Genomic DNA, 13,267 nt, shown 5'->3' with positions numbered 1-13,267 from the left:
ATTTGGAAACAGGGTTTCTTAAGCCAGAGAGGCTGACTTAGAACCTATGCCATCCTCCTGTGTCCACCTCCCAAGCACTGGGATTACAAGCGTGCCACCACGCCCGGCGCTAAAACTCAAAATATAAAAAATATAAAATAGTTTTAAAGAGAACAATACTAAAAGCTTATTTTCACAAGAAAATAAAAAGCAAGAAAACAATGGAAAGATAACTTCTAAAAGCTTCAAGACAATAACTGAAAACTGTGAATTATTTTGCTATTGAAACTGACCTTCAAAATTATTGTCAAGAGCCGAGCGTGGTGGCACATGCTTGTAATCCCCACGCTTGGGAGGTGGAGACAGGACTATCGCGCATGTTCGAAGCCAGCCGTGCTGGCTTAAGAGACCCAGTTTCCAAATTTAAAAAAAGTATAAAATAGGTCTGGGAGTGTAGTTGGGAGTTTAGGGTTTCCAGGAACCCCAATACCACCAAAAAAAAAAAGTCAAGAAAAACCCATATATAGGCATAAAAATAAGATACATTTTTTACCATAAAACACTCAAAAATCTAATAATTGAAAATATAATAAAATCAAGTATAATCAAGTAAAAATCAAATACATGCATGTACCACTGCATGTGCAAACATTTTAGGCATAATCTAATTATAACTTTAAAAATATGTCTATATTTATATTTATTCAAATAAATGTTTTTATATCATTTAAATACATTATTTTTCTAAATATCCAAGTTTATTTTAATACTGAAGGATAAGTATATTCTTGTACCATTGTGCATCAAACACTTGCTGGTCCACAGCTTATTTTGTAGACTGCTAAAAATTGGAACAAACGATACCTACCCCTAGCTCTTTTGTCAGTTGATGCTATTTCTGTGTATGTGAACAAAGGTTCTCAAATTTCAAACCCTGTCTCAATGTTCTGGACTGTGACCTTGACTTTCTATGTTGACCTGTGCTCCCGTCTACTTCTTGCTCATGTGAAAGTTCACGCCGTCATTATCCCTAGGACTTGTTCTTTTCTCACCATCACCTCCACAGCATGGGTCCTCTGTTTGACTCGGTGCACGTACATTTTGGGAAGAGCTAACCTGGTTATTTCTTTTTGCTAGGCTTCATTAATCCTGCATATAGTAAGCTTATTTCACAAACTAACAAATGAACAGACTGTCCTATCACCGATCTGCTTTCTCCTTGCCTCTCAGATCCCTTGCTTATTTTCAAAGGGTTAAAGCAAGGTTCAGTATACCTTAGTTCTAATATACTTTGATGATCTTATGGTTACTTTTTTCAGTCTTTGAAAAATATATTTGTTTATAACTATCACTTTTGTTCTTAACATTGCATGATTTTACATGTGAATATAAAATAAATGGATTCTTTTTGTTGCTGCTTTAGTATGTGTTTTCATTACTTGCCATCAAAATTAATTTAAAAATAAATCAAGAAATCATCTTTTATTTTTATTATTGAACTAAGGAGCATTCTACTTCTGAGCTACATTTCAGTTTTATTTATTTATTTATTTATTTATTTATTTATTTATTTATTTATATTTTTTGGTGTTGAAACAGGCTCTTATTATTAGAAGTCTCAAACCTGTAGTCCTCCTGTCTCAGCCTCCCAAGTACTGGAATTAGAGATGTGTGTCACCATAGAGTAACCATCTCTAAATATTTTGTGTAGCATCCATATTTAAGGAAATTATTATCAGTATATGTAATCTAGAAGAAAATATGATTAATTCATTACAAAAAGTGGCCCAGATTTTTCTATTGTTTATTTTCAGTCTTTTTTCTTTTGACTGACTATATATTGCTAGTATTTCTGAAGAAACTGAATATGTTTTGAGGCAGAGTTGGAATAGAAAACTATTAAAACAATGAGTTTTAAAATAAATTTCTAAAGTGTATTAGTACTGCTCAGCTGTCCAAAAATTCCTTTTTCTATGATAATTTCTTTGAGATTTACTGATACATATATATATATATATATATATATATATATATATATATATATATGGAGAGAGAGAGAGAGAGAGAGAGAGAGAGAGAGAGAGAGAGAGAGAGAGAGAATGGGTGCTATACATATTTTTTATAAATGTTTAAACCACATATAAAAGCAAAATTCAGGTCAATTAAAGTAACAATGTAAATAGCAACATTTTGTTTCTCAGTGTTAATATAGATTCTTGTCTTGGGAAAAAAATATTCTAAATGCCTTGCCTGAAGAAACATTACAAAAAAAGTTATGCATGCATGAAATTTTAAATCAATTACCAAAGTAGAGTGATTATTTTAGATGTGCCTAACCTAGAAGCCTTGAATAATACAACGCTGTCTTATATTCATATTAAATTTCATTTGTGTTATTTTTTCCTTTAGAAGGAAACTCAGAAAACCTAGCATAAAAAAGACATTTTATAAAATAACACCAAACTCTGCCCATTACATACAATATTATTAACTATATTACTTTGTATAAGAAAAGTTAATCAGGTCAATTGATTTTATAATGTGTACAAAAAATCCCCAGCTCATTTATAGATAAAGTTGTTATTATTATCAAATGAACTTATAAAAGAATTATTTAAGGTTATATTTTAGAGAAAATTGACTAATTTAAGGAAAATATTATATTTTCCTGAGAATATCCTTCTTAAGTAAAATATTAAAACTAGTTCATTTACCAAAAAGAACACTATTTTGCTTGTATAAATTTATGACCCCTTTTTCCTAATACAACAGCAGTAATGCATTATAGAAAATACATTTAAAAGTAGATTCATTTATTAAAGCATATCAAATAAATATACTTATTTCTGATGTCTGTAAATATTAACTATCAATATGATTATTCTCTTTGCCTTTGGAAAGTAAACTAAATTTGGATGGTTATATCTTTCAAAATGATTGAAAATTTTGTGAATGTTTAGATCACTTATGCATATCCTATAGAGGACTTCCATGCAAAAGTCTGATTCTCCTAGAAAATATCTGCATGCAAAAGCTTTTGTTCTTCTATTTTGAGTCAAAAGGTAACTGTGAGAAATTTCACTTTACCAACCAATTGCATAAGCAGAAAGCCAGGTATATATATCACATTTCTGACTATGGGACAGAAATTATTAATGATGTATATCTGGCAATTATTCAGATATCTGATAGAGGAATAATTCTTCAAAAAATCATAGGTATGTTAATTTCTCATATATATTTTCTTTTTTGTGTGTGCTTGTCTTGTGTATTGAACTTCCATATTAGTCAAGCTCTCTGCCACTGAACCAAATCCCCAGCTCTTGTGTTTATTGTCTAATAAAAGTCTGAAGTAGCAATAAATACAAATTTTATTTCCTAATGAAAGAAAAAAGGTAATCACAAGATAGAGAAATTGTATGTTACCATCTCCATCTCAGAATTCAGGAGAAAGGCAGATTATTATTAAAAATTTATTATATATTTTTTCAGAAATATTATGATTAAAGAAGAAGAGGAAGGGAATAGAATGGGTATTGGGTAAGGGCTACCTGCACGATCTTGAAGTTCATTAATATGTATGACTACAATGCACCAGTAAAAAAATCTTTAAAAATACAATGAGGAATTTGAATTAAAATTTAAGCATAGATGCAAGACCATCAATTCTACAAAAACATAAGATGAAGTTGACACATTTAAGCAAAATGTAATACTCAATTTATCATTTTATATGCAAATGAGAATGGAAGTGTTCTTTGAGGAAAAAAATTGCCGTAAGTGCACACTTTGTTGAGTTCAGGTTTAATGAAATTATCAGAAATCAGCAAGCACAATAAACTCAAGTTTTTAAAATATAAACAAAATATTAAAATTATTTATAAACTAACTTTTAAATTAAAAAAATCGCATGGTCTCATAGAAGTCATATCAGGAAATGTAAATTAGCTTGGTTAATTAATTAATTAATTAATTTGGTGGTACTGGGAGTGGAACCCAGAGGCTTTTTACCTTTGGGCTATATTCCCAGACCTATTTTGTATTTTATTTGGAAACAGGGTCTCACTAAGTTGCTGAGAGCCTCACTAGTAGCTGAGGCTGGCTTCGAACTTGTGTGATCCTCCTGTCTCAGCCTCCCAAGTGCAGGGATTATAAGCGTGCGCCACTATGCCCAGCTAGCTTGGTTAATTTAAAGGAATTATTTACTACCCATCCCTCTAATTTTTTTTCTGGGTAAACAGTGATTTTGAATAAGAAGTGAATAATGTTTTAATTTATCATGGACAAAATTGGTAGCAAATTGGATGACCACAAAGATTAAAAACTAGGGAAAGTATCCAATTTCTTACTTTTTGTGACTGACTAATCTTACTTTCCTTAATATGTGAAAGCTAAGGAGAAATGGGTAATAGGAGGAACTCTAGATGAAGAAGGAAATTCTATAGAGGACAAATAAGGTGATCTAACTGAGGGGATGAGAGAGGGCAAGAGGGAAACTCTCTAAAGCACATTATGTTCTTAAACAAATATATCAAAGTCATTCACTAAGCCAAGCTTGTATAGGAGGGATGGGGAGGGAACGAGGTAGGAAATGGGTAAGGGCTAATTGGGTGATGTGTGCATGTATGTCTCCATAAGTCTTTTATCCCATTAAGATGTATGACTACAATGCACCAATAAAAAAGAGAAAAAAAGAGTAAAGACTAGGATGATAGGATGTTTATTTTTGAAAGAATGGCAAAAGATCGGCAACTCTGTTTATGGTGCATGTGTCTATGTGTGTGAAGGAATGGAACTTAGTCATATTCTCTTAAATATTTACTTTTATTTAAATATGAAAACAAAAAACTGAACTTATTTTCATTTCAACTGTATGTTGAATAATTGATGTGTAGAGAGTGTATGTCCCTCAGTTGACTAAGCACTTTGAACCCTTCTATTTGAACCTTTTCATACACTTGAGACAAATGGCCAGATTTGTATATTCTCCTATCCAGAGTCAAAATCCAAAACAAGGAAGGATCTATCCAGAAACTATTTGTACTTTAAATGGAAGAGAAAACAAATAGTAAACAATATGAGATTTTTATTTCAAACTTAAATACTGTGGGGGAAAATACAGAAAGAAAAGGGCTTCTCCAGTGGTGCAAGGCTATAGGACGCATAGAATCTCTTGCTGAGAAAATACCCTTGAGCAGAGATAGGAAGGGTTGATCCCTGTGAACACAGTGTGTGTGTGTGTGTGTGTGTGTGTGTGTGTGTGTGTGTGTTGGAGATACTGTCTTATCTTGACGCACTTTCTCCACTGTAACTTTTTAAAAACACAAGGGTTTTAGGTCTTGTTCTCTGTGACCTCTCCCTCTCAATCTTTTTATATTTTTCCATATCTTTGTGACCAACTGCTGGTCTCAGAACACGTAGAGGAATTTAGGTTTCAATTGTGACACTTCTAGGTGAAAATTTCTCTTTTATTTTCTTCTTTTTTTGTGTGTTTGTGATACTGGGTATAGAACCCAGGAGCTTTCTACCTCAACACTACACTCTCAGACCTATTTTATATTTTACTTGAAAATAGGGTCTCACTAAGTTCCTGAGAACCTCATTAAGTAGCTAAGGCTGGCTTTAAACCTGCGTGATCCTCCTTTCTCAACCTCCCAAGTACTGGGATTACAAGCATGTGCCACCACACCTGGCTCCTTTCTTTTAAAATATTGAATATTAGTGATGTTGGGTAAAATGTTCTTAGAAACCATATTTGTTTCACAAATATAAAATACTATTTTTATGGTTCTCTTTTTCATCAATTTTTTCTAAGGAAGAGCTCTAAAGAGAACACATAAATATCTAGGATACAAACTTTCAAAACAGAAATATATCGTTTTCTTTTTGTGTTTGGGTATTTATTTTTAAGATGTTAGTGATTCTAACCGTTAAGTTTTTTTTTGTTCTTGTACCACCAGAAATGACTTACTTATATTTTCTTATTTACTTGCTCCTTAATGTGCATTTAGTCTATATTTTGGAATCTTTTTCTACTGAGCACTAAAGATGAAAATTATTAATAAATCAACATATGGTCTAATTGTACCTTTGCTGCCTTTGAGAGAGTTGAGGCACATCACAATACTTGTGATACTCTGGTTCCTCACCTATACAGTAGAGGGTCTGAATCAAGACCATCAAAGCCTCTTACGATATTGAAAAAAAAAAAAAAAAAAGAATCCACTGAGTTTGCATTTGACAGAGGAGACCAATGTGCACTGCAAGGCTGTTCTGCATTAAAACGGGGCTGCTTATATCTGCTCATATCTGTGCAAACAATACTTCAAATACCCCAAATAGGTGATTAAATGAACCCTTACAACTAATTGACCCTGAATATCACAAGTGATAAAAAAAATTAATGACATTCATGTCATGAGGGAGGGAGTGGGAAGGGGGCAGAAATTGGGAAAGGGGTAATTGGGTGATGTGTGCATGTATGCCTCCACCATCTTGCACTCCATTAAGATGTATGACTACAATGCACAAAAAAAAACAAGTGTGGATGCTATTAAGTTTTAGCATAATATTTTTTTTCTAAGATCCAAGGAAACAGAGAACAAAATTGAATGGCAGTTTCATGAGTTGAATTTTAAGGAATTTAATTACAAAAGAAATCATTTAGTCCTTTTTTTAACAATAAACTTTATACAGTACAATTAAAACCAAGAAAATATGCCAAATTAAGCCTACTACTTAGAATGTTTATCTTCCTTAGGTCATTCACACCATCAGTGCCACTGATAAAGATGATTTTGCCAATGGACCACGGTTCAACTTCTTCCTTGATGAGCGCCTGCCCATGAACCCAAACTTCACCCTTAAGGACAACGAAGGTGCACAAGGATGCGTTGTTTGATCGATGTGGTTTCTGCTATTATTTGAAATAGAATAGGCCTAATTACTTTCACTTTATTTTTCTACATCCAGAAACAGCTTGAAAATCGGGATTCAAAGTCGATTTGATGTTAATGTGTTATGATCTGTGAATAACATATTTAAAATTGAGCCATAGGTACAAATAACTTTCATTGAATTTGTTCAGAAGCATTCCTTTAAAAAAGAAATGTACACATAGTAAGCTCTTGGGCAAATTTTTAGAGAAATCTTAGCTGACAAACCTGTTTATGAGAGTGGCTGCAACTGCTGAGAGGCAAAAAAAATTTAAATTAGGAAAAATAAAAAATATTTTCTGCAGACAGTTACAGAAAGAAATGTAATGTTTGAAATAATCTTGTATTAGCAAGGCTATCAAGATGTGCCGCACAAATTATACTTCCCTTTTTATTATGAATCTTTTCTAAAGTATAGGTAGAAATATGCTTGTAATTATGGAGTATTTGGAAAGTTTTAAAATTTTTCTTTCTTTAACCTTTTAAATGAACTCCACACTAAATGAATATAGAAGATATATGAATCAGTTTGCCACTTAGTATATTCTTCAAAATTGTATACAAGTATTTCTTTGTATTTTGGGAGTATAAAACCATTTTCTACCAGTAACTTTCTAATTAATATCAGCTTTCTTTTCTTTTTATTTGACCATGTTTATCTAAATATTCTTATTTTTTAGATTTTAACACTTGACTCAGATTCATATGAAGCAAATAATGATATTCTTCTAGTAACAGTTCATTTTCTCCCTGTATACTTCTAGAGAATATCATTTATCCCATTATTCCTAAGTATCTTTAAATTATCATAAGAAGTATCTTAAGTGTGAGGGAAGCCATATCAGATTCATATGTACATACAAACTTAGCTGTGAATCTCATTTGAAGTAATTTCATGGTCTACTCTACTTAGAAGATATTTTCATGCATATTTATGTTGGCAAATTGTATTTAACTGACTGCTGTAAATTTACTTACATTATAACATTACATCATGTAAGCTAAATATGTTCAATATAAGTAAATATGTAAATAACTTAATTTTTTTAACATTTTCCCACATCTCAAACAATTACATAATTTAAGGTGGCTTTGAGATTGTTTCCTTAATAGATTAAAGTAATAGGTAGATACTCAGGTTTTTATTTTATTTGGATTTTTTTCATTTCAATAATTTTATTTCACATGTAATAAATTATTTTAATTTGATGTTATAGTGAAAATGTGATTAAGCTTTAGAGATGTCTTAAATTAAAAATATTTAACCTACATAGACATGGCTTTGAAATTATTTTCAAAAAACAAGGGTATTTAAGACTGTTAAAACATAAATTACTAACAAAAATTCTTTAAACAGCATTATTATTTCTGGGATTTATGAATTTAATTAATGACAATATTTAAAATGTCTTAAATCAGTGATATGAAAATATACCAAATATTAGAACTCACATATAAAGTAGACTCTCAGAATATAACTGTATTTTTCAAAGGATATCTGTGTACATTTTTCAGCAACTATTTTGTCCAAACAAATAAATGTTTAAACCAGCCAAACCATGTTGAGAGTGAAAAGCCTGTGGACAGTTTTATAGTGGTAAAAATGTTTTAATATATTTCCAGGAATACTTTACACTCTTTCAGTGTTGAAGGAACTATAAAAAAATTATCTTTGGTAGAAAAAAACAATTATTTCCAAAAGTGTTAGTGCACAACCGAAAATATGTGCTTAAGCAAAAGTTTTCATTGTGCTACAAAAAGTTTATCCCCTTATCCTTTTAAGCCTCAATTTTTACAAGCATTAATCATGATTAGAAATACTAGCTTTGTAGCTTTATGGAAATGAATGATATGTAAAAGTATTAGAATTATATGAGGTTTTCTCCACAGAGTGACAATTATAGATAATAATGTAAAAAAGATGAAATAAAAAACCCAAGACTACTGGACCCGAGGTGCATTGCATGAGTTAGTAGACGTTTACATGCCCCCAGAACATAAGGAAAGAAATCAAGAAGAAAAAAATTAAAGCCATTATTTTTCTAAGCCTACTGCTCACATGAAAGTACTAATTCAGAGAAACAAAACAAAACAGACATAGCCTCCAACCCAAGGCACATCATCAGAAAGCCATTAGTTAGTGATATATCCCATAAAGCCTTCTAACAAATGAGTGCAGAGAAACCTAGATCTCCAAAATGAGAAAGGAATGTACATTTATGATAAGCCTAAGTACCAAGAATTTAAAAGTCAATACTAGGCAATTAATATGAATGGGTGCCCATGCTTAATTCTGTGTCATAATTAAAACTTCTCTTATTTCGGACCCCAAATCATTGTGTCTCCTCCCAAAAGCCTAACATAGTGGCAAGAAAGTTTACTTTTGCACCAAGTATGGCACAATCTCAGAAAGGACCCTTCACATACCATAAGAGATTATTATATAGTTTCTCCTAAAAAGTATCACAAGTGAACATATTTATTTATTATAAGTGCATTTATGCTAAATTAATGTCAGAGACAATAGTTTAATAGTGTTTATCCCTACCATCAATAATGTAGCTATTTTCTTCTTGAGAACTAAGAGGATCTACCCTATCTAAACTCTTATGGGATTGCCCTATTAATAACTAGAAATATTTGCTAAATATTCAAATTAAAACAATGTTTTATGTTTTTGAGATCTCCCCCCTCATTTGCTATGTCTTGCCGTATGTTCTATACCTCCTTAAGTTGGAATCTGCTAATTTGTCTGAACATTGTGAAACAAATGTCTTCTTGAATGTTTCATCTTGTTGTAAGAAAGATTCTTTACTTTGGGCATAGTTTTTGTTACTCACTGTGACATATGCTGGGGATATATTGGTAGAAAACAGACACATGAAGCTAATGATCTGCTTAGGGAAGCAGGAGTCTTATCCCAAAAATGCATCCATTAAAACAAAATGTGATCCAAACCCTTACTGCTAAAATCGACAACCATTTTTCCTTGTATGTACATACAAAAAAAAATCAGGAAGATCTTAAAATATATTCCTCTATTTTTCTTGAATATAGTAGTCTAAGGATTTCACTATCATTGGTCAGCCTCCTCTAACATCTGGATCAAATACTGGGATTTTTGTTTGTTTTTGTTTAGTGAGAGTGAGAGAGAGGGGACATAAGACTAGAGTAATTATGAAGGATAGAAATGTACTTCTCAAAGTTGTGGAGGCTGGTATTTCCAAAATCATTTGGTGTTTCATTAGGTCTTTAGTCTCTACTTCAAATATGGAGCCCTAAAATTGTATCCTCCAAAAGGGAGGGATAATATTGCCCATATAAGCAATAAAAAGGAAAGGACCCACTCCCCAAAGCCTTTATACTGTGGCTTGAACAATTCATCTTCCATTAGCTACCACCTCCCACACTCGATGCCAGTCACCACTGTGCTGGGGTCCAGCCCTAGCAGAGTCGAGGTTCGTGTGAAGGTGAGGGGAAACCGGGGTAGATGAGAAAAGAAGACCACACGAATTCAGATTCAAACTTCTCTGTTTTATTCAGGATTTGTTACAACTTTTATATTTCTTTTGTTGGCAGAAAAGCAAGTGCATAGTCATGCAAGCAGGATCTTCAAGGACAGGAAATGTTATTTACATACATCAGGTCGGGGTGTCAGACATTTAATTAATCATACTATGCTTTGTCCTACTTCATAAAGCTGACTCAAACCTAATCTGATACAGTGGCTCTAACTAAGGTCAGTTTGAACTTATTGTTTGACCCAAGAATTTTATCCTTGGGAAAGAATCTTTGCTGTCTGAGTCTCTCACAAGCCGCTGCCCATCAGTTTTAGTTTTAATGTTTATACATAAAATTCCAATTATACATATTGATCCAAATAATCCTAAAATAATTTTTTGAAGAAAGGAATGCTAGGCATATTTCATGGGGGATCTACGCCGTTGCAGATCCCCTGATTGAGCTTTCTCAAGATCTTCATGATATGCGGTAGCACCACTGCAACCAATTTTTCCATTTCTGACACCTGCTGCTCCTATCACCTTCCCATGGCTGCCACAATTCTACATGCCCCGTGGTACTGTGTTTTCAAAGTACAAACTCTAACTGAAGGTTGAGGTGGACAGACTGTTTTGAAAGAGGAGTTAGTTTAGCATACATCTCAGTATTGCATTGATCACGTTTCCAACACCTGAATTTTGGAAGGAACAAAAACATTTGAGTCTTAGCACTAGAAGAGTTTCAGAAGATAATATATTTCTACAGAGAGTATCCACTATTTTCTTTGGTAAGCACTTACAGAGGGGGATTGTGGCTTTAATACAAGTAGAGCTGAGATTTTCAGTTCAGTTTAGATTCAGTGTACCTCAGCTTTGCCCATCTTCCTATAACGTGAGAGTCCAGAGCTTTTTACTGAAAGCCTGCTTGTGCACTCCCCTGAGGCCTTAACTTGAATCAGTGTCTGTTCAACATCAAGATATGGACATTAAGCTCTTCTTTGATTTCCAAAGCTGTTTAGCTCAAGGCTTTAGCTTTCTGCTGAACTTCCGACTTAGTTTCCAGTTTAACCTTTCAACTTAACAAATGCTTTAGGGAGGATGGGGCATGTCTATACATTTGAGGCCTGTCGATTTCCAATTTGTTCACAGGCCCAAGAATCTTCCAAATGCTTTCCTAGTTTCTGACTCCAGTGTGTAATCCCAGCATCTCATTAGTTCTTAGTATAAACAAATACCCACAGAAGGACAGATACTTCACACTTTACTTCTCTGGACTTCCCTGTCTGGAATTTACTCTGTCCATTATCTATTTGTTTCAACAATTTTCTGATACCATTTTAAGACTTTCTTCCTTGTTATAAGTAGAGTATTAGTTAGTCTAGAGTACTTATTTTACCTCCACCTTGCTTTATGCAATAAATGCAGGGTTATTTGGGAACAGTTTCATTAAATAGTTGGGATATAAATCAGCCTTGAAAGAAAGGACCTTGTTCAATGCTATTAGCAAAATATATGAGCTTCATATCTAAGAATTCCATATGTTTCTATCTTCATCTAAACCATTTAGGCTTAAAAATAAAAACCAAGCCAGGGTGCACTTTATTAGAGAGTGTCCATTGTTTGAAGTTGACAAATAACATTCTCCTTCACAGGTGCTCTCTCCTTTCATATTTTCCTTTTATTTACTCATGTTAATTTTTAATTTATGTGTCTTTATTTTGATACTTTTGATATTATTTATTTAAAGTATGTTTTATGTCTAGAGATTTCCTATTGTTCTTGTCGCCTAATTTTGCAGTTTTACCAAGACATATTTTGCTCTCTTTGGAGACATGTATTCTTTAACATTGAAGCACATAGATCTTCTCCAAAATGTCTGAGTATTAGGATGAGCTATTGTCACTCTTTATGCCAGCACTACTGCAACCAAATCTTCCGTTTCTGTTCACTCTGTGGATCTTGTCACTTCTACATAATTGCTGCAATTTACCATAACTGAAGGCACTGTGTTTTCAAAGTGCAGACTCTAACTGAGGGTTAGGGCAGACAGACGGCATTGAAAGATAAGATCAGTTTAGCAGATATCTGAAAATGATGTCCAATAACAGTAATTATGTATGAGAAATAACTGATCATAAACTCATCTTTCTCTAAAATATTGGAATAGCACATAAAGCTAAATAAACTTGTCCTATGAATGAATCCTGAAGGTCACCTCCAAAGTAGAGAGGCTTTGAAATGTACAAAAAATATTTAGGTTCTAGATCAAATGTACCATGATTGCTTACCAGATCAGCGTAATCCTGGAATCATAGTTTAAATGACTCTCCAAAGTGGAACATCACAGAACACATACTATCTATTGCAGCACATTTTATATAAGCAAGAGAAATTAAACTTAAGAATCTAAATGAGACTTTTTACACTGAAACATGAAAATATTGCCAATTAAGATTTTACTAAGATGATAAAATTCCAGTGGGCACTACTGAAAACTGAATTAATGATCAAAAGGAGAAGCAACATAGAAGATGTTTCAAAGATTGCTTGTAGAATGATTCAATATTTCAGTATTAATTATATGTGAGATCCTAGTCCATTTCTTGCTTTCTCCAGCCCTTGTTGTCTTCTGCAAAACATAGATATATGGATAATAATTAGTGTTATTCTTTTAAAGAAAGTAAAAATAATTAAAAAATAAAATTACACATTAAGTACCACTCGTCATAAAAATAATATAGAAGATAATTAAAATGAATAGAATAAAAATATCAATGTAACTTAAGAAACTTCATTCAGTGAAAGAAGATGTTGCTTTATGATGGAAAAGATATAGGTGTATCCCAGAGAAAT

The 13,267-nt window shown here is 32.6% G+C and overlaps 1 protein-coding gene across 3 annotated transcripts in view; it reads left to right on the top strand.

Moving 5' to 3' along the window:
- The window catches only part of CDH18 (cadherin 18), a gene marked incomplete at both ends in the record, with an annotated part of 341,945 nt that overhangs the window by 310,592 nt on the left and 18,086 nt on the right, over positions 1 to 13,267 (top strand). For all 3 annotated transcript variants that reach the window (XM_080704748.1, XM_080704750.1, XM_080704749.1), the window contains one exon: positions 6,740 to 6,857. In XM_080704748.1, the coding sequence (XP_080560874.1) occupies positions 6,740 to 6,857 (118 nt within the window). The remainder of the gene's footprint in view (positions 1 to 6,739; positions 6,858 to 13,267) is intronic.

This window comes from Muscardinus avellanarius, assembly GCF_963383645.1.
Source record: "Muscardinus avellanarius genome assembly, chromosome: 1".
NCBI lineage: Eukaryota > Metazoa > Chordata > Mammalia > Rodentia > Gliridae > Muscardinus > Muscardinus avellanarius.
Note: the sequence above shows the minus strand (reverse complement) of the source record. Positions and strands in the feature narration are given on the sequence as shown.